Genomic DNA, 23,914 nt, shown 5'->3' on the forward strand with positions numbered 1-23,914 from the left:
TTTGTCCAAATGAAATAAAGCCTATTAGTCTTGCCAGTATTCACCTGCTCTGTTGTTTAACACCAAACTGATGATGTAATCTGTCCCTTTCTTATGTACAGGGATGTTTCTAAACAGGCAATCAAAGATAGTACAAAGAGCTCAGACTACTTAGGAATAATGAGACTTCTGCCTGGGTTTTAATTATATCATAAGCAAGTGTTCAGTGTTAGAGAGTAAAGATAAAAAGGAAAAGTATCCTCTTTTCAAAGATGTTCCAAAGGATTTATAAATGTATGTCTTTAAATTTTAAACACAGCAGCCACATTGTGGCACAGCAAGTTGGGCTGTGTGTGATGCTGGTATCTCTTACTGGAGCACCAGTTTGAATCCTGGGGGCTCTGTTTCCTATCCAGCTCCCTGTTAGTGCATCTGGGAAAGCAGCAATGGATGGCTCAAGTACTTGGGTGCCTGCCATCCATGTGGGAGGCTCAGGTGGTGTTCCAGGCTCCTGGCTTCTTCCCAGATTGATCCTGGCCATTGCTGCCATTTGGAGAGTGAATGAGTGAATAGGAGATATCTTATTTCTCTCCATTTCTCCCTCACTCTGTCACTCTGCCTTTCAAATAAATAAAAGAAATCTTAAGAAAAAATAAATTAAATTAAAACTTTAAGAGGCTAGTGTGGTGCTACTGGTTAAGCTGCTATTTGTGATGCTGCCATCAGAACACTGGTTCAAGCCCCCACCTGCTCCATTTCTGATCCAGTTTCCTGATAATGCACCTGGGAAGGCAGCAGATAACCTGGGTGCTTGTGTCCTTGCCACTCACTTGGGAGACCCAGGTGGGATTCCTGGCTATTTGCTTCAACCTGGCCCAGCCCAAGCTATTGTGGTTATTTAGGGAGAGAACCAGCACATGGAAGCCCTCTCTCTCTCTGTGCTACTTCCTCTGTGTTGCTCTGCCTTTCAAACAAAAAAATAAATCCCTAAAATTTAAACTATCAGGTTCAGAATAGCTTCCGGGTCCTGGTTTCCCACAAAGAAATATTACCCAGTTGACCAGGTTCATGAGAATTTGTTCATCTTTTTATTCTCTCTACCCTGTCGCCACTTAAATCAATGAACAGTTCAGGACAATGCAAACACGGTATTATCATTATTAATTTTAGATTAATGTTTTTAAATATCTTTGGAGAAATTTACTTATGACCCTTGAATTTTAGATTTTAGGTAAATGGGGAATGATTTGCGAAAACAACTCTGCTTGGAAATTTATTCCATGATAGCACAGAAAAGCTGGAAAGATTTTTAAAGTTTATTTAGTACAACCCTCTAATTATTAAGAAACTGAGATATGTTTATCTTTAGAAAGCTAAAGCCACTTGACCAAGGTTTAGTTGTGTGTCTAGAGTGATGACTTCCGGATGAAAGTAACAGGAAACCTGACTTACCACAAGGTGATCATATACAATGATCCAATTTGTCTCATTAACAGGAAAGGCAGATCTAGACTAGTTTGCTAGGGCTGCCATGGGAAAATACCATATCTGGGTGACTTAAACAACAGAAAGTTATTTTCTCACAGTTTGGGAGGCTGGAAGTTAAACATCAAGGTGTCAGCAGAGCTGGTTTCTCTTGAAGCCTCTTTTCTGGTCTCTTCTCACTGTTCTCACATGCTCTTTTGCCCTTTCTATTTGTGCACATATTCTTGATGTTTCTTTTTCTAATTGTTTTTTTTTGAAACATTTATTTATTAATTTGAAAGTCAGAGTTACAGAGAGAGACAGACAGACAGAAACAGATCTTCCATTCAATGTTTGACTCCCCAATGGCTGCAAAGTTTGGGGTGTGGCCAGAAGCTTTTTCCATGTCTCTCATGTGGATGCAGGGCCCAAGTACTTGGACCATCTTCCACTGCTTTTCCAGGCACATTAGCAGGGAGCTAGATAGGAAATGGAGCAGCTGGGACTCAAACTGGTGCCCACATGGGGTGATGGTATAGCAGTTGCAGGCTTTACCTGCTACATCACAGTGCCCTTCCCCGGCACCCCAAACTTGATGTTTCTCCATCTTCTTATAGGTACATGAGTTTTATTGGGTTAGGACCCCACCTGATGATCTCCTGACTTTAATAATACTATAGCTTGAGCAAGACTTGGCTCCCAAACTCATGCATACACTTACTTCCTAAGTCATAAATTGATGATTATAAGAGAGTAGGAATTTAATCCAATTATGGGGTTTAAGATGTGGGCATGGTCGGAGGTCCTTAGCTCACTGGGATTGTGCCCTCAGAAGGTATTCTCATTAGAAGATTGGTTATGAAAGCTGAATCATCCATGAACTGATGACTAAATAAAGAAATTATGGTATATATATAGTACGGAATACTACTCAGCCATAAAAAAGAATGAAATCCTACCTTATGCAACAAAATGAAAGCAATTGGAAATCATCATAATTAATGAAATAAGCCAGTCCCCAAAAGACAAATACCATATGTTTACCCTGAGCTATGGTAACTAATAGAGTACCAAAAATGCAATGTATAGAAGTGAAATTGACATTTTGAGACTCAACAATTGTTTATAGTAGTTGTCTCTACTGTTGAAGAACAGTGTTTTTCCTTCTGTTTTTTAAAAAAGATTTTACTTGTTTATTTGAGAGGTAGAGTTATAGACAGAGATTGGGAGAGACAGAAAGAAAGGTCTTCCATCTGCTGGTTCATTCCCCCAATGGCTGCAATGGCCAGAGCTGGGCATATTCAGAGCCAGGAGCCAGGAGCTTCTTCCAGGTCTCCCACTCGGGTGCAGGGGCCCAAGCACTTAGGCCATCTTCTACTGCTTTCCCAGGCTATTGCTGGGAGCTGGATCAGAAAAGGAGCAGCCAGGACACAAACTGGAACCCATATGTGATGCCAATGCCACAGGCAGAGGCTTAGCCCACTACACCAAAGTCTTCTTACTATTTGTTGAACTATTCACTTAGTATAGGGTTAATCTTATTAGTACAAAGTAAACAGAACATAGATAATTGCAAAAATTAAGAGAGGGAATAAGAGGAAGGAGGAGGAATTGTGGAAAATGGAAGTGTGGTCAAGAGGGAGGGTAGGGTGGGAAGTATCAGTATATTTCTAAATCTGTGTATAGGAAATACATAAAATTTATTTATCTTAAATAAAATTTTTAAAAAGACTTTAAAAAATAAAAAAGAGGGGCCAGTGCTGTGGTGCAGTAGGTTAATCCTCCACCTGTGGCGCCAGCATCCCATATGGGTGCCAGTTCTAGTCCCGGCTGCCCCTCTTCCAATCCAGCTCTCTGCTATGGCCTGGGAAAGCAGCAGAGGATGGCCCAAGTATTTGGGCCTCTGCACCCTCAGGGGAGACCGGGAAGAAGCACCTGGACCCTGGCTCCGGATTGGCTCAGCTCCAGCTGTAGCGGCCATTTGGGGAGTGAGCCAATGGAAGGAAGACCTTTGTCTCTGTCTCTCCCTCTCACTGTCTGTAACTCTACCTCTCAGATAAATAAATAAAATCTTTTTTTTTTTTTACAGGCAGAGTGGACAGTGAGAGAGAGAGAGACAGAGAGAAAGGTCTTCCTTTGCCATTGGTTCACCCTCCAATGGCCGCCGCAGCTGGCGCACTGCGGCCGGCGCATAGCACTGATCCGATGGCAGGAGCCAGGTGCTTCTCCTGGTCTCCCATGGGGTGCAGGGCCCAAGCACTTGGACCATCCTCCACTGCACTCCCTGGCCACAGCAGAGAGCTGGCCTGGAAGAGGGGCAACTGGGACAGAATCCGGCGCCCCGACCAGGACTAGAACCCGGTGTGCCGGCGCTGCAAGGCGGAGGATTAGCCTATTGAGCCGCGGCGCCAGCCTATTAAAAAAATAAAAAAGAAAAAATAAAGCTGAAAATTGAATTAGATTTCGCCCTTTTCTCTGCTTCCTGGCACCTCATGTGATCCTTCCTCTGCAGGTGCTCTACCATGGCTATTCACTGTCCTCTCACCAGAAACTGAATCAATTGACCTGCTCAATCTTTGTGAACCTTCAAAACTGTGAGCCAAAATGAACTTCCTTTCTTCATAAATGGCAAGTCTTTTTTTTTTAAAGATTTATTTATTTATTGAAAGTCAGAGTTACACAGAGATGAGAGACAGACAGACAGACAGAGAGAGAGAGACAGAGAGAGAGAGGTCCTCTATCCAATGGTTCACTCTCCAATTGGCCACAACGGGGTGGAGCTGTGCCCATCCAAAGCCAGGAGCCAGGAGCTTCCTCTGGTCTCCCACATGGGCGCAGGGGTCCAAGGACTTGGGCCATCTTCTACTGCTTTCCCAGGCCATAGCAGAGAGCTGGATCAGAAGTGGAGCTGCCAGCGCCCATATGGGATGCTGACGCTTCAGGCCAAGGTGTTAACCTACTGCACCACAGTGCCGGCCCCATAATGGCAAGTCTTAGGTATTGCATTATAGGGAAGAAAAGCTGTAGCTTCATCATGGGAATTTTGGAAACTATAACTCAGTCCATAGCAGTGAATGAACTGTAGCCTTTCTTGATTCAGCAGTTCCGTGATGCTTAATGGTTCCCCAGGTTTTCTCCAATCTGCAGTGCACTCTCAGCATTGGTCTCATCCTCATGTGACAACAACACAGCTGCAGTTGTTCCAGGTTCCATGTTCAAATATGATCTTGTCCAGGGGAGAAGTGAGACCATCTTTATTTGTGTCTTTCCCCTTATACTCAGGAAACTTCCTTTTTGACTATCCTTCGTGTCCCATTGAAAATGGTGTCCATTTCTTCTGGGAGGGAACCTCTTCATTTTCATCTGATAAAATAATATTGTGTTTTTGTCTTGCTGCTTAGACAATCAAGGTACACTGATGCTGTAAGGCTTTATGGAAAAAAATACTCAGTGAAATTGAAATGTTATTGAAAATTTTTTTAAAACTTCCATAATCCCGTCTTTGAAATGATTGTATTTATAACTTTTTTATTCCCATTAGTTGCTGTCATTTTTCTCATATTTTCTTAGTCCTCCAGACTTTTTTACTTTAGTAAATAAAGCCTTATTTGCTAACAGTGATTAATTTTTATTAAAAATAGTATTTAACAGTTATTTTCCGATTGCAAAAGTACTATATCTTTCCACTTCTAAGCCTTCTGAAAGATTTTATTCATGTTTCTGAAATGAAGATGACTTTTTGTTGTTAGGTACAATCAGTGAGATTCTTTTCTTTCTCAAAAGTTACTTACTTGGTCATGTATTATGCAATCACTAGCATCCTATAATGAATAAAGATATGGTCTTTAAAAATATGGGAAAAAAAGATAAAAGATTTTGATTCCATTTATTCCAAATGTTAATTTTTTCACATTTTATCAGGGTAATTTGAATGTGTCTGCATGTGTGTATGTGTTGGGATGTACTTTTTTAAGGAGTTATGTTTCATTTAACTATACCATAAGCATTACTCATGTAATTAAATATACTTCAAGATATTTTAATGTTTTATAGCAGTCCATCTAATGGCTACACATTAGTTGTTTTAATTAAGCCCTATATAGACAACTATATTGTCTTCATTGTTTGACATTATAAGTACTCTTGTATTACACCTTTGTGCCTAAAGCTTTTCTGTATATTGTACGTCTGTTTCTCAAGAGATCAAGAAATGAAAGTACCATTATCTAACACCAGATCATTAAAAATTCTTAATAAATATTACCAATTGTTTCAGAATTATAATATCTGGTTCTACTATCATACTCAGAGTTTGACTGCATTTATTTTAGACTACATCCCTAATATAGCATATATTAAGACAAACCATATCAAAGGTATCCGGATCCTAATTCCTGAAACTTGTGAATGCTACTTTATACAGCAAAAGTGAAATGCACATGTGATAAAATTAAGGATGTTGAGACAGGGAGATTATCCTTGATTAACCAAGTTATTCGAAAATGCAATCACAGGATCTTTGCAAGAGAGAGAGAGACTTGACTGCAGAGAAACAGTAAGAAATGTGGCCATGGAAAGAAGGGGTTGGAGTGATGGAGTGTGAGCTAAGGACTGCAGATGGTCTCCAGAAGCTAGGAGAGGTAAAGAGAGGAATTCTCCCCTTCAGGTGACAGAAAGAACCAGCCCTACTGACACCTGGACTTTATCACAATGATACTGATTTTGGACGTGTGGCCTCCAGAACTGTAAAAGGATAAATCTGTTGATCTAAGCGACCACGTGTGTTAATTTATTACAGCTGTCATAAGAAGTTAATAAACAAAAACAAAGCTCTTTAAATACATGTGACTTAATTTTCAGTGACATTGTTCAGTTTTCGTGTATTTGGTCCATGTTTATGTTTTTAATTTTGTGTATTTCCTTAGTTATTTGTATAAATTTTTGTCAGCTATATGAGGCATGATTCACACCATAAGCTGCATGTATTAAAGTGTGCCATCTGATAAGTTTCAATAAATGTATACACTGTGAAGCTATCCCCATAATACTTTCTTGTGCTCCTTGATAACTTCTGCCCCTTCATGGCCTCCCCCTCAGAAACCCTGGATTTTATTTTGTCAATATATACTAGTTTACTTTTAAAGTTTATTACAACTGGAATCATACCATCTGCACTCTTCTTTTGTCTGGCAGACTTATTTTAAGATTCATCCATTGCTGCCGCCGTGGCTCACTTGGTTAATCCTCCGCTTGCGGCGCCAGCATCCCATATGGGCACCAAGTTCTAGTCCCAGTTGCTCCTCTTCCAGTCCAGCTCTCTGCTGTGGCCCGGGAAGGCAGTGGAGGATGGCCCAAGTGCTTGGGCCCCTGCACCCGCATGGGAGACCAGGAGGAAGCACCCGGCTCCTGGCTTCGGATCAGTGCAGCATGCTGGCCATAGCGGCCATTTGGGGGGTGAACTAACGGAATGAAGACCTTTCTCTGTCTCTCTCTCACTGTCTAACTCTGCCTGTCAAATTAAAAAAAAAAAGATTCATCCATGTGTTTTTATAGATCAATAGTTAATTCTTTTTTACTGTTGAGTATAGTCCTCCACTGTATGACTATACCAAAGTTTGCTTATCCATTCATTTGTTCATGGATATTTGAGTTGCTTCCAGTTTATGATTATTATAAATAAAGCTGCTATGAACATTCAAGCACAAATTCTATATGGACATTTCTTCTGGGTCAATAACCACCAGTGGGTTAACTAGACCATGGGGTAGGTGTTTGTTTAACTTTTAAAAAATCTACCAACTTGTTTTGGCTGAACATTTTAGATTCTCACTAGTGTGTATGCAAGTTCCAGTTACTTCACCTATTCACCAATACTTGATATGCTCAGTATTCTTAATCTGAGTGATTCTAAAAGGTGTACCATAGCTGATTATTTATGGTACATTTCCCTAGTGACTAAAGATGGTGAATATCATTGTTATGTCTTCTTTGTTGAAGTGTCTTTTAATATTGAGTTTAGAGTCCTTTACATGTTCCAGACACAATTGCTTATCAGACATATGCTTTCCAAGTGTTTTCTTCCAGTCTGTAGATTGTCTTTTTTTTTTTTTTTAAGGTCTTGTTAATTTGCAAGACAGAGTTATAGAGAGAGGTAGAGTCAGAGAGAGTTCTTCCATCTGCTGTTTCACTCCCTCAATGACCGCAACGGGCAGAGCTGAGCTGATCTGAAGTCAGGAGCCAGAAGCTTCTTCTGGATAACCCATGAAGGTGCAGGGACCCAAGGACTTGGGTCATCTTCTACTGCTTTCTCAGGCCATAACAGAGAGCTGTATGGGAAGTGGAGCAGCCAGGACTCAAACCTGCGCCTATATGGGATGCTGGCACTGCAAGCCTGGACTTTAACTTGCTGCGCCACAGTGCTGGCCCCTATGGATGGTCTTTTCATTCTCCAAATGTTGTCTTTCAAAGCACAAATGTTAAATTTTAATAAAATCCAGTTTGCCAATTTGTATTTTATAGATCATCATTTTGATATTTTATCTAAGAAATCTTCCCAACCCAAGAACACGATAGTTTTCTTCTATGTTTCTAACCACAGTTTTTTTTTTTTTTTTTGGACAGGCAGAGTGGACAGTGAGAGAGAGAGGAGAGAGAGAGACAGAGAGAAAGGTCTTCCTTTTTGTCATTGGTTCACCCTCCAACAGCCGCCACGGCTGGTGCGCTGCGGCCGGCACACCGCGCTGATCCGAAGGCAGGAGCCAGGTGCTTCTCCTGGTCTCCCATGGGGTGCAGGGCCCAAGCACTTGGACCATCCTCCACTGCACTCCTGAGCCACAGCAGAGAGCTGGCCTGGAAGAGGGGCAACCGGGACAGAATCCGGCGCCCTGAATGGGACTAGAACCCGGTGTGCCGGCGCTGCAAGGCGGAGGATTAGCCTAGCGAGCCGCGGCGCTGGCCTAACCACAGTTTTAAAATTGCATATTTTACTTTTATGTTTATTGCATTTTGAGTCAGTGTTCACCTATGATGTGAGGCACGAATTGAAGTGCAGGGTTTTGTATATGGATATTCAATTGTTACAACATTTGTTGGAAAAACTCCCTTTGCCGTTGAATTGACTTTATACCTCTGTCAATAGTTAATTTTCCATAATTTTGCCTGTTTATTTCTTGATTCTTTATTTTGTTCAATTGCTCTATTTGTCTACTTTGACACTACTACACTATTTTGATTAATATAGTCATATAACCAGTATTGAAATCAGACAGTATTAGTCCCTCAACTTTAGTATCTTTCAACTTGAATAGGAAAGTTTAATAAAAAAGAATCATTAACAGGATTATTAACCAAATTTTAGAGTAAAATGGAATTGGCAAATAAAAAGTAAAGTGAACGCTAAAGAATATAATAATAGCAAATATAAGGAGCAGTGACTATTCCCAGGGGTCAAGGACTGCCCAGAAGGAAGAGGCCCATTCCTTCTGACTCCTAGCTAAGGTCCAGATATTGTTGGAAGGCATATGGTGGCAAAGGAGTTGCTATAGTGCTGCTTCATTGGAACTTGCTAGAATTCCTCTTTCCAGAACTTGTTGGAAATCAGTGCTCTTCCAGGTTCTGGGAGAAGCTGTGATGGGCAGTTGTCCTGCTAGAAGCATCCTGCTATTAAGGGGGTTGTTGGGAGAGCTGCTAGCTTCCAGGTTTGTTTGACCACTATTCATTGCATGATCAAGATCCTAGGGGAGCCATCTAGGCTGCAGAAGTCTAGTGCTGGAGAATACATGTTCACTTTAGGGGTCTAATGCTGGAGACTAATAGGAAGATCCTTTCTTCTTAAAATGTCACTCCAGTGCCCTCTACTGACAAAGCTTACTGTTTGGCTGGCAGGCAAAGGAAAAATATTTATAGAACCCAGATTCATTTTCAGAGAGCAGCCAAAAAGGGTGAATTTGAAGCTATGTGGCAATAAGCTGATAACTAGCACATTTTATTTATAAAACTCTCAGACAAGATTATAAGTTATTTCAGTTATTTTCAACATACACATTCTATTTGAATCCTATCAATCATTCTAAGCATAGATTGCTTTCTAATTTATGCATTTGAGTACTTGTCAGAACTTTCCATTGCTTATTCTTACTACTTGCTTTCTATGTGCTAAATATAACACTTGAGTAGGCAATGGTTTTCAAGTTTCAGTGCTTTTCAAGTGATTTTGAGCAGCTATTTATTCTGTGCCTAAACTGCCTCATGTTTAAACTGAGAACAATAATTGCACCTAACTCACTAGCTAATTGTGAAAATTAAGGAAATTAATACAGGTATCATGCCCTTAGCATTAATCAATTTCCAAAAATGAGCCTTCTGGATTAAAAACTTGGAGCTGGGCTGGGCATTTGGCACAAAGGTTAAGATGCCATTCAAGATGTCCCTATCCCACATTGAAATGTCTAGGTTCAAGTCCTGGCTCTGCTCTGAATTCCAGCTTCCTGTTAATGAGCAACCTGGGAGGCAGCAGATGATGGTTCGAGTACTTAGGTCCTGCAGCTAATGTGGGAGACCCAGATTGAGCCAAAATCAGCTAGAATGTTAGGCTGTTGTGGAAATTTGGGGAGTTAACCAGCAGATGGAAGACCTATCTCTCTGCTTTTCAACTAAAAAATGAAAATACATAAACTCATGGAGCCTATTTTATGAAGGGTCTTTGAAAGGTTCATGGAAAATGTTTATTATGGAACAACTATGCATGGATTTCAAAAAACTTTTGTACCAAGATAAACTTATCTTTTAATTCAATTTCCATCAGCTTTATGGACTGACTCATGTATTATTTTAAAGAAGAGAAATTTGAGTAACAAATCAACCATCCCTCCCCAGCAAGTTATTAAATTGCAGCTAAACATATTATACTTTCCATATATAAATAAACTATCACATTAACATGTAAAATTTCCCAAACATAATTTTTTTGGGGGTGGGAAGCAGGCATTTAGCCTAGGGGTTAAGATGCCCAAATCCCATATTGGAATACTTGGGTTTGATTCCCAGTTCCAGCTCCTGTCTCTAGCTTCCTACTAATTCAGACCATGGGAGGCTGTAATGATAGCTCAAGTAATCAGGTTTTTGTCACCACATGGGAGACCCTGGCTTGAGCTTCAGGCTCCTGACTTTTCTTGATCTTTGCAGGTATTTGGAGAGTGAGTTAGTAGATGGGAGCTCTCGCTCTTCCTCCCTAGCCCTCCCTGCCCTTCATATAAAAAAAAAAAAAAAAAAAAAGAAATTTCCAGGTCATCAACTAGTATCATGAAAGAAATGCAAGATTTTCACGCTTCATATGGAGGAATATTTTTCCCATTCTACCAGTGCAATACTTTTTCTCTCTCACTTTGTTTCTTTCTCTGCAATTCTCTTCAGTGCTTTCTCAGATTTGATTGGAGCTCATTATATAACATTAGGCAAAAACAAGTGCTAAATATGAAAAGACAACGGGAAATAGGTTTAGGACCACAGCATAGTTACACTGAGAGGATCACACTGAGTAGGATGCTGGGAGCTTCTAGGCACTAGCAACAACCTAAGAAGAACCTCTAAAGTACATCCGTTTTGTTAGCAAAAAATTGCAGTTTTCAAAAGTTTATGCGGGAATCTATTTTTCTTTCTTTTTATTTATTTATTTGACAGGTAGAGTTATAGACAGTGAGAGAGACTGAAAGAGAGAAAGGTCTTCCTTCCATTGGTTCACCCCACAAATGGCCGCCACAGCCAGAGCTGCGCTGATCCGAAGCCAGGAGCCAGGTGCTTCCTCCTGGTCTACCATGTGGGTACAGGGGCCCAAGCACTTGGGCCATCCTCCACTGCCTTCGCGGGCCACAGCAGAGAGCTGGATTGGAAGAGGAGCAACCAGGACTACAACCCGGGGCCCATATGAGATGCCGGTGCCCAGGCGGAGGATTAAGCAAGTGAGCCATGGCGCCGGCCCCATGGGAATTTATTTTTCATAGACTGTATTTGGGATGTGATTTTCCCTGAACTTGTTTTCCCCTAATATATTAGGTTTTTAAAATGTGAATATAAAATATTTTATATAAAAATCAACCATAAGCCGGGACCGGGGCTCACTAGACTAATCCTCTGCCTGCGGCACTGGCACCCCGGGGGTTCTAGTCCCAGTTGCTCCTCTTCCAGTCCAGCTCTCTGCTGTGGCCCGGGAAGGCAGTGGAGGATGGCCCAAGTGCTTGAGCCGTGCACCCGCATGGGAGACTAGGAGGAAGCACCTAGCTCCTGGCTTCGGATCAGCCCAGTGAGCCGGCTATAGTGGCCACTTGGGGGGTGAACCAATGGAAAAAGGAAGACCTTTCACTCTGTCTCTCTCTCTCTCTCTCTCTAACTCTGTCAAAAAAGAAATCAACCATAATTTGTTAAAATGAGGATTTTTTTTGTTATGTTTTGGGTATTAAAAATCAAGAATCTCTACAGGCAAAACACTATAAACTTAGGGAAAACCTTTAGAACACGCCTGTCCTACAAAGCATCGTGTAAATACTTGCTGTTTTATCCCTCTGACTCATTAACCTCATCAGTAGTTGTATTCTGCCATTCATTCATTCATTCCCTCCCCTCTAAAAATATTTTTTGAGCTCCAAATACAGGCCAAGTCCCGATGGTAGTCTTGCAGGCACAATAGTGAATGAGAAATGGCTCCTACCTTCAAACAGCCAACTTTTTAGTGGAAAAAGTGGGGAGACTATAGTTCACAATAACCTAAAATACATCGCATGAACAAACAGAAGGCGCTGCAATGTCAAAGAAGGGGAAATGTTGAAGTGCCACACTGTGCCCCGAACTAGGTACACTTATTGTTAATAAAAAGATTACAACGAATCAGGAGCTGACAGCAGTTGACGGGCCACTCCACAAGGCGGCCGCAGGATGGACGCAGGGGCCTCGCGGGAAGAGGGTCCGCGTCCAGCGAGAGGGCCTAAAAGAAAGAAGTTAGCCCGAAACCGCTGGAAGAGTTAATCAGAGAGAGTTTCTGATAAAGTTTCCAGGCAGGTCTCGCGTGTGGGGAATCTTTCCGGAGACAGGAGAATAGAATCATAATGATCGATTCCCGAACGGATTTTCCCTCGTTTCTGAGCTGCGGGCGAGTTTCGCGGGCACAGAACAAGCATTTGGTGGAGCACCCCAAACTTAACGTTAACAAGGCAAAAGCGGGGGAAGCACTCGAAAGGGGACATCAAAGCGAAAGGAGCTGCGTTGGTGCCGCTTTGGGCGGCGGACCAGGGCAAAGGCGAGCTGGCGGAAGAATCGCCCGAGAGTGTACAGCCACTGAGTTTTGCTCTGGAGCCGACCTCATGCAAAAACGTCGGCAGGTTTATACGTTTCCCCAATCTACGTTCTGACAGGTTCCAGCTCTGAACCGCAGGCAGGCTGGCCCTGCCGCGGAACTGTTGTCTGCGGAACTACATGCGGAAGTTCCTTTCGTTGCCCCCGGACGCAACTCTGAGGGGTACTTCCGGTGAGAGAAAAATGGCTGCGGCCGTTGCGAGCTCACGTGTGAGTGCGGGGAAGAAGCTGAAAAATTCGCTAAAGAAGAAGAAGAAGGTGAAAATGATTGCCAAAGTCATAGCATCAGAGCTGGAAGAGGAGGTGAAAGATGCTTCCGACAGTGGAGGTAATGGGATAAGGCTGAGATTTGGCGGCCGGGCAGAGTTAAAGGGATGCGAGCGCGTTTGTCGCTAGATGCCGGGGTTTTAAATTGGCAGGGCCTCGGAGGGATCGCTTTGGTTTAATGAGTGGATCTGGGGAACTGGCGTTGCTAGAACGGGCGCTGAAATTTTAGGTTTCTGTATTTTTTGACTAGATATTTCCGGGATCACTGTTATAAGTAGATCAAGCGAAGTTGCCGCTGTTTCCTAGAAGCAGTAGCAAAGGATGAAAGGAGAGGAAGAATTCGAAATTACAGGAGTGAGGCAAGTCTCATCGCGGGCGAGGAGCAAAAGGCCAAATAGTTAAGAGGAGGAAGGGTGGTGTGCGTGACTTTTCTTGGGCAGTAGGTGCGTTTGTGTGTTTGGGGGTTAGAGACCAGAGAGTAGTGATTGGAAGCTTAGTGGGTGATTAAGGTGGAATCAATACAAATAACAGTTGGTAGGTGCCTCTCTTTTGACTCTCTTTGGTGATGTTTCATAATCATAGAAAGGAAGAAATGAGTGAGTGTTTTGAGAACGTCAGCCATGAAGTGTCTATATTACTTCTCTTTATCGTGTTTCTTGGCACCAGCTTAAGGTGCAGACGGTTCCTGACTTCTCACTGCCTCTTCTTGCTTTGTTCTAGCTGATACCGAGGCAGAGATGTTCTTTCCTATTGTGTGTCTGATCTTAGCCGTCATCTCTCTTAAAATGACTCACTGGCCTTCTCATTTCAGAATAATATCCAGAATCCTTAGCCTGTAGGAGGGTACTTCAAAAAGTTTATCCAAAATGGAATAGAAGGATAAGTTTATTTTGCTGGAAGAATGTTGTAATTCATATAGAGTTCTTTCATAATATGAAACTTTTGAAGACTACTCCCCTTATCTGGCTCAGATTGTCTCTCACGGTCTGCCACTCTCCCCTCACTAACCAATAACTTGTCTAGCCATAGTGGTATTCTTGTGGTTTATCTTTTTAAAAATTATTTATTTATTTATTTGAATGAGTTACACAGAGCAAGAAGGAGAGGCATATGCAGAGGCAGAGGGAGGGTGGGAGGGAGAGGCGGGGGTGGGGTGGTCTTCCATCCACTGGTTCACAGCCGGAGCTGTGCCAGTCCGAAGCCAGGAGCCAGGATCTTCTTCTGGGTCTCCCACGTGGGTGTAGGGACCCAAGGACTTGGGCCATCTTCTACTGCTTTCCCAGGCCATAGCAGAGTGCTGGATTGGAAGTGGAGCAGCCGGGACTTGAACCGGTGCCCATATGGGGTGCTGGCACTACAGGCCTTGGCTTTTACCCACTACACCACAGCTCTGGGCCCCTCCTTGTGGTTTATTTAACACATCAAACTAGGGTTTTGGCACTTGCTGGCTTCACCATGTAGAATAGTTTGCATATGCTTGAATGTCTGCCTCAGTTCCTTCAATCTGTCATCTACTGCTGTATCAGAGAGACTTGTCTCTGACTACCCTAAAGTGGACCACCACTATTTTCCTTTCCTTCCTTTACTTTTTTCACTTAGTTCTTTGCCTTATTAGTTATCAGCATCTCTCAAACCATCCAACATGTATTTGCTGTGTAGTTTCTTGTTGGAATGTAAGTTCCATGAAAGAAGAAACTGATGTACCCCCAGAACTAGTGGGCCCTTCACAGATAATGAAGTAAATGAATAACTGGACTTGTGACACCAACAAGAAGGAACTCTTTGTGCTATTTCAGTCCCTAGGGAATTAGCATCCTCCTTCCCTGCCAAATAATTTAAGGAAAATGCACAATTTGTTAAGCAGGGTTTAAACTTCTGATATTTCTGGTATTATATCTTAAAACTCAATGACACGTTCAAGCAGTGCTGTCCAAGCAAGAAACGCTATTAACATTTGGATCAAAATGTTGGTGCTGCTTACAAATTTGGTTTGAAACTGAATTTCTCTATTCTGATTTATTGTTGCATTATTACAAATGCTGATTAGATTCTCAGGTTCTATTTGTATTGTAAATCAAGATATATTAGGTGTTAAGATTTTTCATAGCCTGTTTCAGACAAATTGACCCATGTGTTATGGCTGTCACTAAGCAGAGAAGTGACCAAAGATGAACCTTAGAATAGAGGTTAAAGCGAGATTTTTGTTAAGGGCCCTTTAGATTATATGAAAGAGAGCAGGTTCTTTATTTGTAGGTGGCAGGACTTTTCAGTAAGAGAGGGACAGATGTTTATAAAAATTACAGCTGGCTTTGTGGTAATTGCCACAGAATTCCAGAATTGTGAAATCTATGTTAGGGCCTACAGTAGGACAGGGCAGGGAAGAGGGAGAATGGCCCCATGTGATATGTTTTAACAGAAAGGAAGTGTTCAATTTTCCAGCAGTCAGTTTCTACAGAAACTTGGAGCACCATAAATGTGGGACATATTACGCTGTTAGAGGAAGTAGATAGTAACAGTTACATTGTTTGAGCTTTACTGTGTGCCAGATACTGTTGTAAGTTCCTTGTGTGTGTCATTTGAATTTATTCTGACAACAACCTTGTGAAATAGATACTAAAATCCTCATTTTACCTGTAAGATTCTGAGGCACAGAGATTGATAATGTGTGCATTTCAACACATAAATTGATAAACAGGCGATTACAGCCAGTACTGAAGTTTAGCTCCAAAGTCTGCAGTCTTGACAGCATCCTGATACAGTACAAGGATCACAAGGGCATAGATGACTAAAAAAAAAAAAAAGGGCTATCTAGAAAGTAAAGGACAGGGCCATAAAATCCTTTCTAAGAAAGAATTGGGAGCAATGAAATCTTAGTATTCAGACTTCTCTCATTCAGGAATGTGCCATCACTAAAGAAATATTTTTGTGATCAGGTTTCTATAGCACTTGTTCCAGTGTTTTAAACCATAGTCTGTCTTCTTTCCCGTCTTCCTCTTAAAAAATCCATATTTTATTTGTAGAAACAAATTCCTGTATTCAGTCAGTTGTATAAGCAGCAACTGTGTTAACACTACCTCTCAGTGACTTTGGGCCATTTGCTATCATCTTCAGTTTCCTCTTCTATGAACTGAACATGATAGTAATGTCCACCTCAGGACTGTTGTGAAGAGTAAATGATTTCAGATATGTAAAGTGTTTAATGTTTGGCATAAGGCACACACATAAATAATTGGCATTAATGATGATAATCTCTTTTCTGATCTAACACAGTTGATAGTTTTCTATTAGTTGGCTGATAAGCCTGGCAGCCTTTGATAACAATAGTGTTTGTAAGCTAGAGTCCTCTCCAGGAAAGAGCTTTGCATTCTATGAAAACTCTGATGGCATTTTTGTTTTACAGAGAAGAAAGCCTGCGTGAAATACCATTTCCTTTAGACTATAATACCCTCCAGTAGGAAACTGTTATATCCACAGATGCAGCATGTTAACTGTTTGCATTTCCTGCTCTATAATCTACTAGACATATTTCTGGTAAAATTCAGGATTAAGAATATTGATTATGACAGGTGTTGATTATATCTGCTTAGTTGTTCCGTAGATTTCTCAAGCTCAGTATTTGTAAAACTGAAGCTACATTTTCCTTTCCCAAAGCTACATCAATCTCTGAGAATGACATCACTATCTCTACCCCCTGCCCATACCAGAAACAACTGTCATCCTTTACTTTTCCCTTTGCTTCCACAGCCATTTGGTTTAATTTATTGGTTTCTCCTGTTGTCATCACCATAGGTCTTGCCCACATCTCTTTTGCTGATGTTGTTTGTAGCTTTGTGGCCTGTAATATGAGGGGACTTTAGAAAGTTAATGGAGGGGTAGGCGCTGTGGCACAGCAGGCTTAAAGCCCTGGCCTGCAGGATCGGAATCCTGACTGCTCCACTTCCCATCCAGCTCTCTGCTAATGCACCTAGGAAAGCAAAATTCATGTTTGTTTGTTTGTTTGTTTTTGTACAATTACTTATTATTAGAGAGACAGATAGAAAGAGCTTTCATATGCTGACTCACTCCCCAGATACCTATACCTACAGAGGCCTGAGCTAAGAACTGAAACTAGATCACCCATGTGGGTAACAGGGACTAAGCCATCACCTGCTGCCTCCTGGGGTGTACATTAACAAGAAGCAGGAATTGAGAGTAGATCTGGAACTCAAACACAGGCATTCTGGTAAGGGGTACGGGTGTTTTTAACTGGTAGGCTGAACTCCTGACCCACATTATCTTTAAATTGCATTTTCCATGAACTTTTTTAATCCCTCTTGTTTTTTCCCCTAGGCATTGTCTTTTTTTTTTTTTTTTTAGGTTTAGTTATTTATTTGAAAGGCAGAGGTACAGAAAGACAGAGAGGTCTTACATCCACCAGCGTCCTCCCCAGATGCCTGCAATGGCCAGAGTTGGGCCGATCTGAAGCCAGGAGCTAGGAGCTTCTTCCCAGTCTCCCACACAGTGCAAGGGGAGAACTGGATCTGAAGTGGAGCAGCTGGGATTCAAACCAGCACCCATATGGGATGTTGGCACTGCAGTGGTGGCTTTACCTGCTATGCCACAGTGCTGGCTCCTGGCATTGCTTCTTAAATTACCAATATTGAAGGACCATTTTTGTTTTAAATTTCTAAGCACAGATATTTAATTTTTTTAAAGATTAATTTATTTATTTGAAAGGCAGAGTTACAGAGAGGCAGAGGAGGAGAAAGAGAGAAAGAGGTCTTCTATCCACTTATTCACTCCCCAGGTGGCCGCAATAGGTGGAACTGTGCCGATCTGAAGCCAGGAGACAAGAGCTTCTTTAAGGCCCCCTACGTGGGTGCAGGGGACCAAGGACTTGGGCCATCTTCTCCTTTCCTAGGCCTTAGCAGAGAACTGGATCTGAAGAGGAGCAGCCAGGACTTGAACCAGCGCCCATATGGGATGCCAGCACTGCAAAGGGCGCTTCACCTGCTACGCCACAGTACCGGCCCCTGCCCAGATATTTTTAAAAAATCAGTAAAATGATAATAAAAGAATGACCATAAACATGACTCAGTGCTTGGCTAGTGTAGTGAAATCAAATTGCTGTAAAATTTTTCCAATGCTTGTTCTCAATTTATCAATTTGTAGTTGTTGCTCACTGTTTATGGGAATATTCTATAAAATTGCAGCAAACACTGAATTGGTAAAGATTTCATTGTTGCTTGTGGGGGAAATACTAGGGTTTTGCTCCTGGTAAGAGCATTTGTGTCAATTTATTCTATAACCTTGTTTTATATGTGTTTCTTTTTTAAAAGAAAATTAATATGTATTGTGTATTCATTAACATTGACCAGTAACAATGTAACTTGTGCCTGAACAAAGTTTATCCTAACACATGTATTTTCTCTGTGTGGTGCAGGATAACCCTGTGCTTGGGAACACTACACAGCACTTAAACATTATACTTGGGAACCATTTTAAACAGTGAAATTGCCCAGAAGAAGCACAAAAATAGAAAAATATGGCACTAAATAGACTTTAGGAAGACACCTGTTTATGATATGAGAACTAAAAGAAGAAGGCAAAGTGCTGCCTTCTTCATCTCTACCTGGAAGCATACACACAGACTCAAATTTTTCACTGCTCTGAGCTTGTCTGTGAATGACTGTGAAAGTGCTATGAATGTTGATTACAAATAAAGTAGATGGTTTCACAAATACAGAATCAGTGAATACTGAGAATAGATTGCATCTTCTTGTAAGTTGCAGAGGTTTGTATACCCAACCTATGTGATCTGACTACTGCTTACTTCTCAGGGCTCACATCTTGTCATTTACTAGGTTATACTCCAGACTCCTGGTTTGTTTTGTTTGTGTGTTTTTTTTTTCTTTCCTTAAATTTGTTTATTCTAATTTATTTGAAAAGCAGAGATCTCTTCCATCTGCTGGTTCATACCCCACATGCCTACAATAGCCCATGGTTGTCCATTCTACAGCCAGGAGAGCGTGGACTCTGTCCAGGTAACCTGTGTGGGTTGCAGGGACCCAGGTACTTGAGGCATCATCTGCTGCCTCCCAGGGTGTATGGTAGTAGGAAACTGGATTGGAATTGGAGGCAGGATTTGATTCCTGGCACTCAAATATAGGCTGCAGTCTCCTAAGCAGCAGCTTAACCTGCCACAGCACAGTGACCTCCTTACTCTTCTAGTCTCTTGAACCCAAGGTTCTCTCTCCCCTCCCAGCAGTACATAGGCTGTTACTTTGATAGCATATTCTTTTTTCTTTACTTTGTCTTAATCACTGTTTCTGTAACCTTTAGGTTTCAACTTAACTGTCTCCATCCATTTTTCTTTCAAGATTTAGACTTTCTGTGAATGGAGATAAATAATAAAGAACACTTTAATAAATTCAGTAATGTAGGTATGTTGGTTAAAGAGGGCTCATTCTTGGGACCCTCACTGGCATAACGGGTTGCCACCTGTGATGCCAGCATCACACATGGGTACTGGTTAGTGTCCTGGCTTCTCTGTTTCTGATCCAGTTACCCGCATATGGCCTGAGAAGAGCAGCAGAAGGTGACCCAAGTGCTTGAGCCTTTGCCACCTACATGGGAGTCCCCAATAAAGCTCCTGGTTTCAGCCTGGCTCAGCCCTGTCTGTTGTGGTCACTTGGGGAATGAACTAGGGGATGGAAGAGATAAGTCTCTGTCTCTTTCTCTCTCTTTGTAACGTTGATTTTCAAATAAATAAATAAATAGATACATCTTTTAAAAATATAGATGGTACATTCTCCTTTAATTCAGAATGCTATTTACTAATGAGAGGTTACTGCTTTTCTCTGATGAAGTCATGTATTTCTGGAAAGGTGGCTCATGGGAACAACTTTTCTACTTCAGATAGTTGTGTCTCTGTGGCCTTGGTAGAGTATCATCAAAAGCTTTTAAGTTATGGTGCTAAGAAAGTATAAAGGCAGAGGCTTTAGACACATGAATAGTCAGTGCAACTTACAGACTTATTATTAAAGAGTACTGGCTCATTTTGTCAGCAAATTTGAATTAGGGCCTTATGTTTGAATTTTAACTGGGTTATAAACATCAGAGTGGATATTTGAATGATAGCAAAAATGACTCATGACATTTTTGGTAGTAAATCACCTCAGATGAAAGCATAAAAATAGTTGTTTGATGATTTCAAGTATTATAAAGGGCAGATGATAGTCTGCTTCTGAGTTGGTCTGAAATATTCAAATTTATTAAATTGATAGACTGTTGAAGGTTAGACACAAAGCCAACTAAACTCTTAGGGTGGTAGTCTTGGAGGGAAAGGCTTCTGTAGTCAGTAAGCCAAATCCAGGTGAAAAAAGCCTTGGTCATCACTGAGTGCCATGATCTGGTTGACCCCTCCCTTATGGCATGTGCCCATATGAACTGTAAACTAGTTACGGGAAGATGGTAATTTCAGGTTTTCTGGACAGTTAAAAAGTCTGAAATTTTCTGGTCACGTGCATGAAAAATGGTCATCTATTTCCAACTCAAGACAGGATAAATAATGCAGTTTAGAAGGTCCTAGGAGGTATCCCTTCATTTTTGATAAACTACAAAGCTAGATTAAAGATATAATAACCTAGCAGATAAATGTGCTTTTCATCAGACTGTAGCTTATATCCTCCTTCATCATTTCAGTTACTTAAAATAGCAAAGGAGCATGCCTAAAAAATGAAGTATATCATAGTCCTACTTGAGTGGTTTAGCAATTTATAGGACAGACTCAGGAAACAGATGCCTTTCAGTCTATATCTGCTTTGGCTTGCCCAGATAGCACATGTAATCACAACTGACAGTATTGTCCCATGGTAGCGCTTTCATTGTATTTTTGGTTATTTTTGTGGAAACCTGGGGTGACTTCATTTTTTTTCATAGGCTGTGCATTTTTAAAGGTTCTAAAGCATCAATTTTTTTAATATTCTAAATTTAGTAATAATTGGCAGGAAAGACCATATGGCTTGAGCAGAACAAATGATTTACAAGTAAATGGGGAGCAATAGTCTTAGAGCTTTTAATAACTAGAGAGGTTTGTATACTTAGGTAATATCAGAATGGGGGTGCGAAATCAGCCATTCTGGTTAACTGAGGCTTAGATGTAAATTCCATTTTTTTTTAACTTTTATTTAGCAAATATAAATTTCCAAAGTACAGCTTATGGATTACAATGGCTTTTTCCCCCCATAACTTCCCTCCCGCCCACAACCCTCCCAACTCTCGCTCCCTTTCCCATTCCATTTTAAATCAAACTTTGATAAACTATGATTTAAAATGTTTAACGAGTATCTGCTGTGTTCAGAACACACTATTCTGAATTGAATCTGATTCAAAGCTTTGTGGTATCTAAGAAATCCAATAGCCCTTCACTTTACCCTGTTATCATTTTGACCTTGAGGATTTTTTAATGGTTCTGAGCTTCAGAATCATCACCTGTGCACATAGAACTACTAAAAAAAGTTTCACAAAAGTGTTGTGAAGTGATGGTGCTTCTCAATACATATTAGCTAGTCACTATTATTATTTTGTAGGATAGAGACATTGACCACTTGTAAAATGAAATGGAAGGTAGCCTGCACATGATGATTATCTGGCACATGAATTTTTTTTATTTTTTATTTATTTATTTATTTTTCTTTCTTTTTTTTTTTTTGGACAGGCAGAGTGGACAGTGAGAGAGAGAGAGAGACAGAGAGAAAGGTCTTCTTTGCCATTGGTTCACCCTCCAATGGCCGCCGCGGCCGGTGCGCTGCGGCCGGCGCACCGCGCTGATCCGATGGCAGGAGCCAGGAACTTCTCCTGGTCTCCCATGGGGTGCAGGGCCCAAGCACTTGGGCCATCCTCCACTGCACTCCCTGGCCACAGCAGAGAGCTGGCCTGGAAGAGGGGCAACCGGGACAGAATCCGGCGCCCCGACCGGGACTAGAACCCGGTGTGCCAGTGTCGCAAGGCGGAGGATTAGCCTAGTGAGCCGCGGCGCCGGCTATGGCACATGAATTTTATCATTATAGTTTCCACTCATGTTTTTTGGAGGGGTCCTGTTAAGTTTATGATCTCTTTCTTGCTTTCTCCCCCAAGTTTTCTGTGCCTTTGTTCTCTGATCATTGAAAGTCCTTATTTAGTACCAGCTGTGTGCCAGTTCTGTGCTGAGCACTTTTCATGTATTAACTCATTTAATCATCCTAACAACTGACTGAGGAGGTAATACTATTTTGATATATCTCTTTGTCTCTGTCTCTGTGTCTTCTTTCTCTTTCCTCTGCTTTCAGTTAATTAAAAAACAAAAACCTCTAAGGACTTAAGGTAAGTGCCAGAAGAAAAAAACAAAACAAAACACTGTCAGTTTGGCCTCTTACTGGAAGCACACACCTTAAAGGTGGAGCTTTAAACTACTTGCTCTTAATTTTGTAGTTAATATATCTTTTCCATAAATGAGACTATTATGAAATTTCTATTCTGATTTTGTATACTCAATTCTTTTTATAAATATTTATTTTCATAAATTTAAAAGGCACAGTGACACAGAGGGAGTGAGAGGGCTAGGCCAGCTTGAAGCTAGGATCCTGGAATTCTCTCTGAGTCTCCCAAGTTGGTGGGTGGGGCCCAAGCACTTGAGCCATTGTTTTTTGTTTCCCAGTATGTGCTGCAGGAAGCTGGATCCGAAACAGAGTAGCTGCACTGGAACTGGCATTCTAATGTGAGGTGTGGACATCTCAGACAGTGGCTTGACCTTCTGTGCCACAGTGTTCTTTGTACTCAGTTTCTGTCATACAGTCCTCAAATTTTTCAATTTCAGCCAGTCAACTTCCTTTCATAAGTATCTCACTTTAACATTGTCGTATCTTTGGACTTGCTGATTTCTTTTGCCTGTGATGCCAATAATATGGCTACATTAATAATTTTTATTTTCATGAAGAGCATTGACTCAAATCTAGGATATTTTTGGTTTTGGGCTTGATGATCTTGCACCTTGATCAGTTAGCCTTGATGTAGAATCTTACTTCTTTGGCCTGTTCCATTCTGTAGGCATTGAAACTCCACTTTGCCTTTTAAGAAAACTTTTCCTAATCTATTCCAGATAACAGCAAAAAGTCATCCTTTCTTTGTTTTTCTTTCTCCTTTTTTTTAAAATATTTTTTTGAAAAACAGCAACAGATAAGGAGAGAGAAGTCTTCCATCCACTGGCTTACTCCCCAAATGGCCACAACGGCCCAGTAGGCTGAGGCAAGGATCTAGGAACTCCATCCTTGTCTTCCATGTGGGTGGCAGGGGCCAACCACTTGGTCCTTCAACATGTGGCTTTCCAGGTGCATTAGCAGAGTGCTAGAATGGAAGCAGAGCAGCTGGGATTGCAGTTGTACTGTGATACAGGATGCTGATGACTTAATAAGCATTGGCTTACCCTGCTGCCCCACAGTGCCAGCCCTTCTTCATTGCTTTACTTTTAGAAAATTTAACAGATTTTTATTGCATTTGGCTACCTGATTTATCTGTCCTACTAAACTCTTTGAGTTCTTTGGAGAAGGAAACCCGATTTAGAGGTTTTAAATTTTTGTCCTTTCTCTCTGTCATTTATGGGTGCTCACTAAGTGTACAGGGATTTTAATTGTTCAATTCTTCTTACAACCTTCTGGTTCTAAAGACCAAGGAAAATTGGACTCACTGTCCTGCCGGCAGCTAACCGTATCTGGCTGGGAAATGGGTAAAAAGTTTAAAAGGAGACCAAAGGTTTGGAGGGAAAGGCAGGAGGAAATGAGAAGTACCTTATATCTGTCTCAGTAACTTATAGGTTTAATCCTGCTTTGTCTACTGTGGTAGCTTC

The 23,914-nt window shown here is 41.3% G+C and overlaps 1 protein-coding gene across 2 annotated transcripts in view; it reads left to right on the plus strand.

The window, feature by feature from the left end:
* Nucleotides 1-12,313: 12,313 nt before the first annotated feature.
* The window catches only part of RRP15 (ribosomal RNA processing 15 homolog), a 59,317-nt gene continuing 47,716 nt past the window's right edge, over nucleotides 12,314-23,914 (plus strand). Inside the window, exon 1 of one of the 2 annotated variants that reach the window (XM_002717399.6) lies at nucleotides 12,314-13,114. In XM_002717399.6, coding sequence (XP_002717445.1) covers nucleotides 12,907-13,114 — 208 coding nt within the window. In that variant the 5' untranslated portion in view covers nucleotides 12,314-12,906. The remainder of the gene's footprint in view (nucleotides 13,115-23,914) is intronic. The other variant, XM_089312205.1, reaches the window with a different exon arrangement.

Source organism: Oryctolagus cuniculus, chromosome 13 (assembly GCF_051225735.1).
Source record: "Oryctolagus cuniculus isolate XC-2025 breed Fujian yellow rabbit chromosome 13, ASM5122573v1, whole genome shotgun sequence".
Taxonomy (NCBI): domain Eukaryota; kingdom Metazoa; phylum Chordata; class Mammalia; order Lagomorpha; family Leporidae; genus Oryctolagus; species Oryctolagus cuniculus.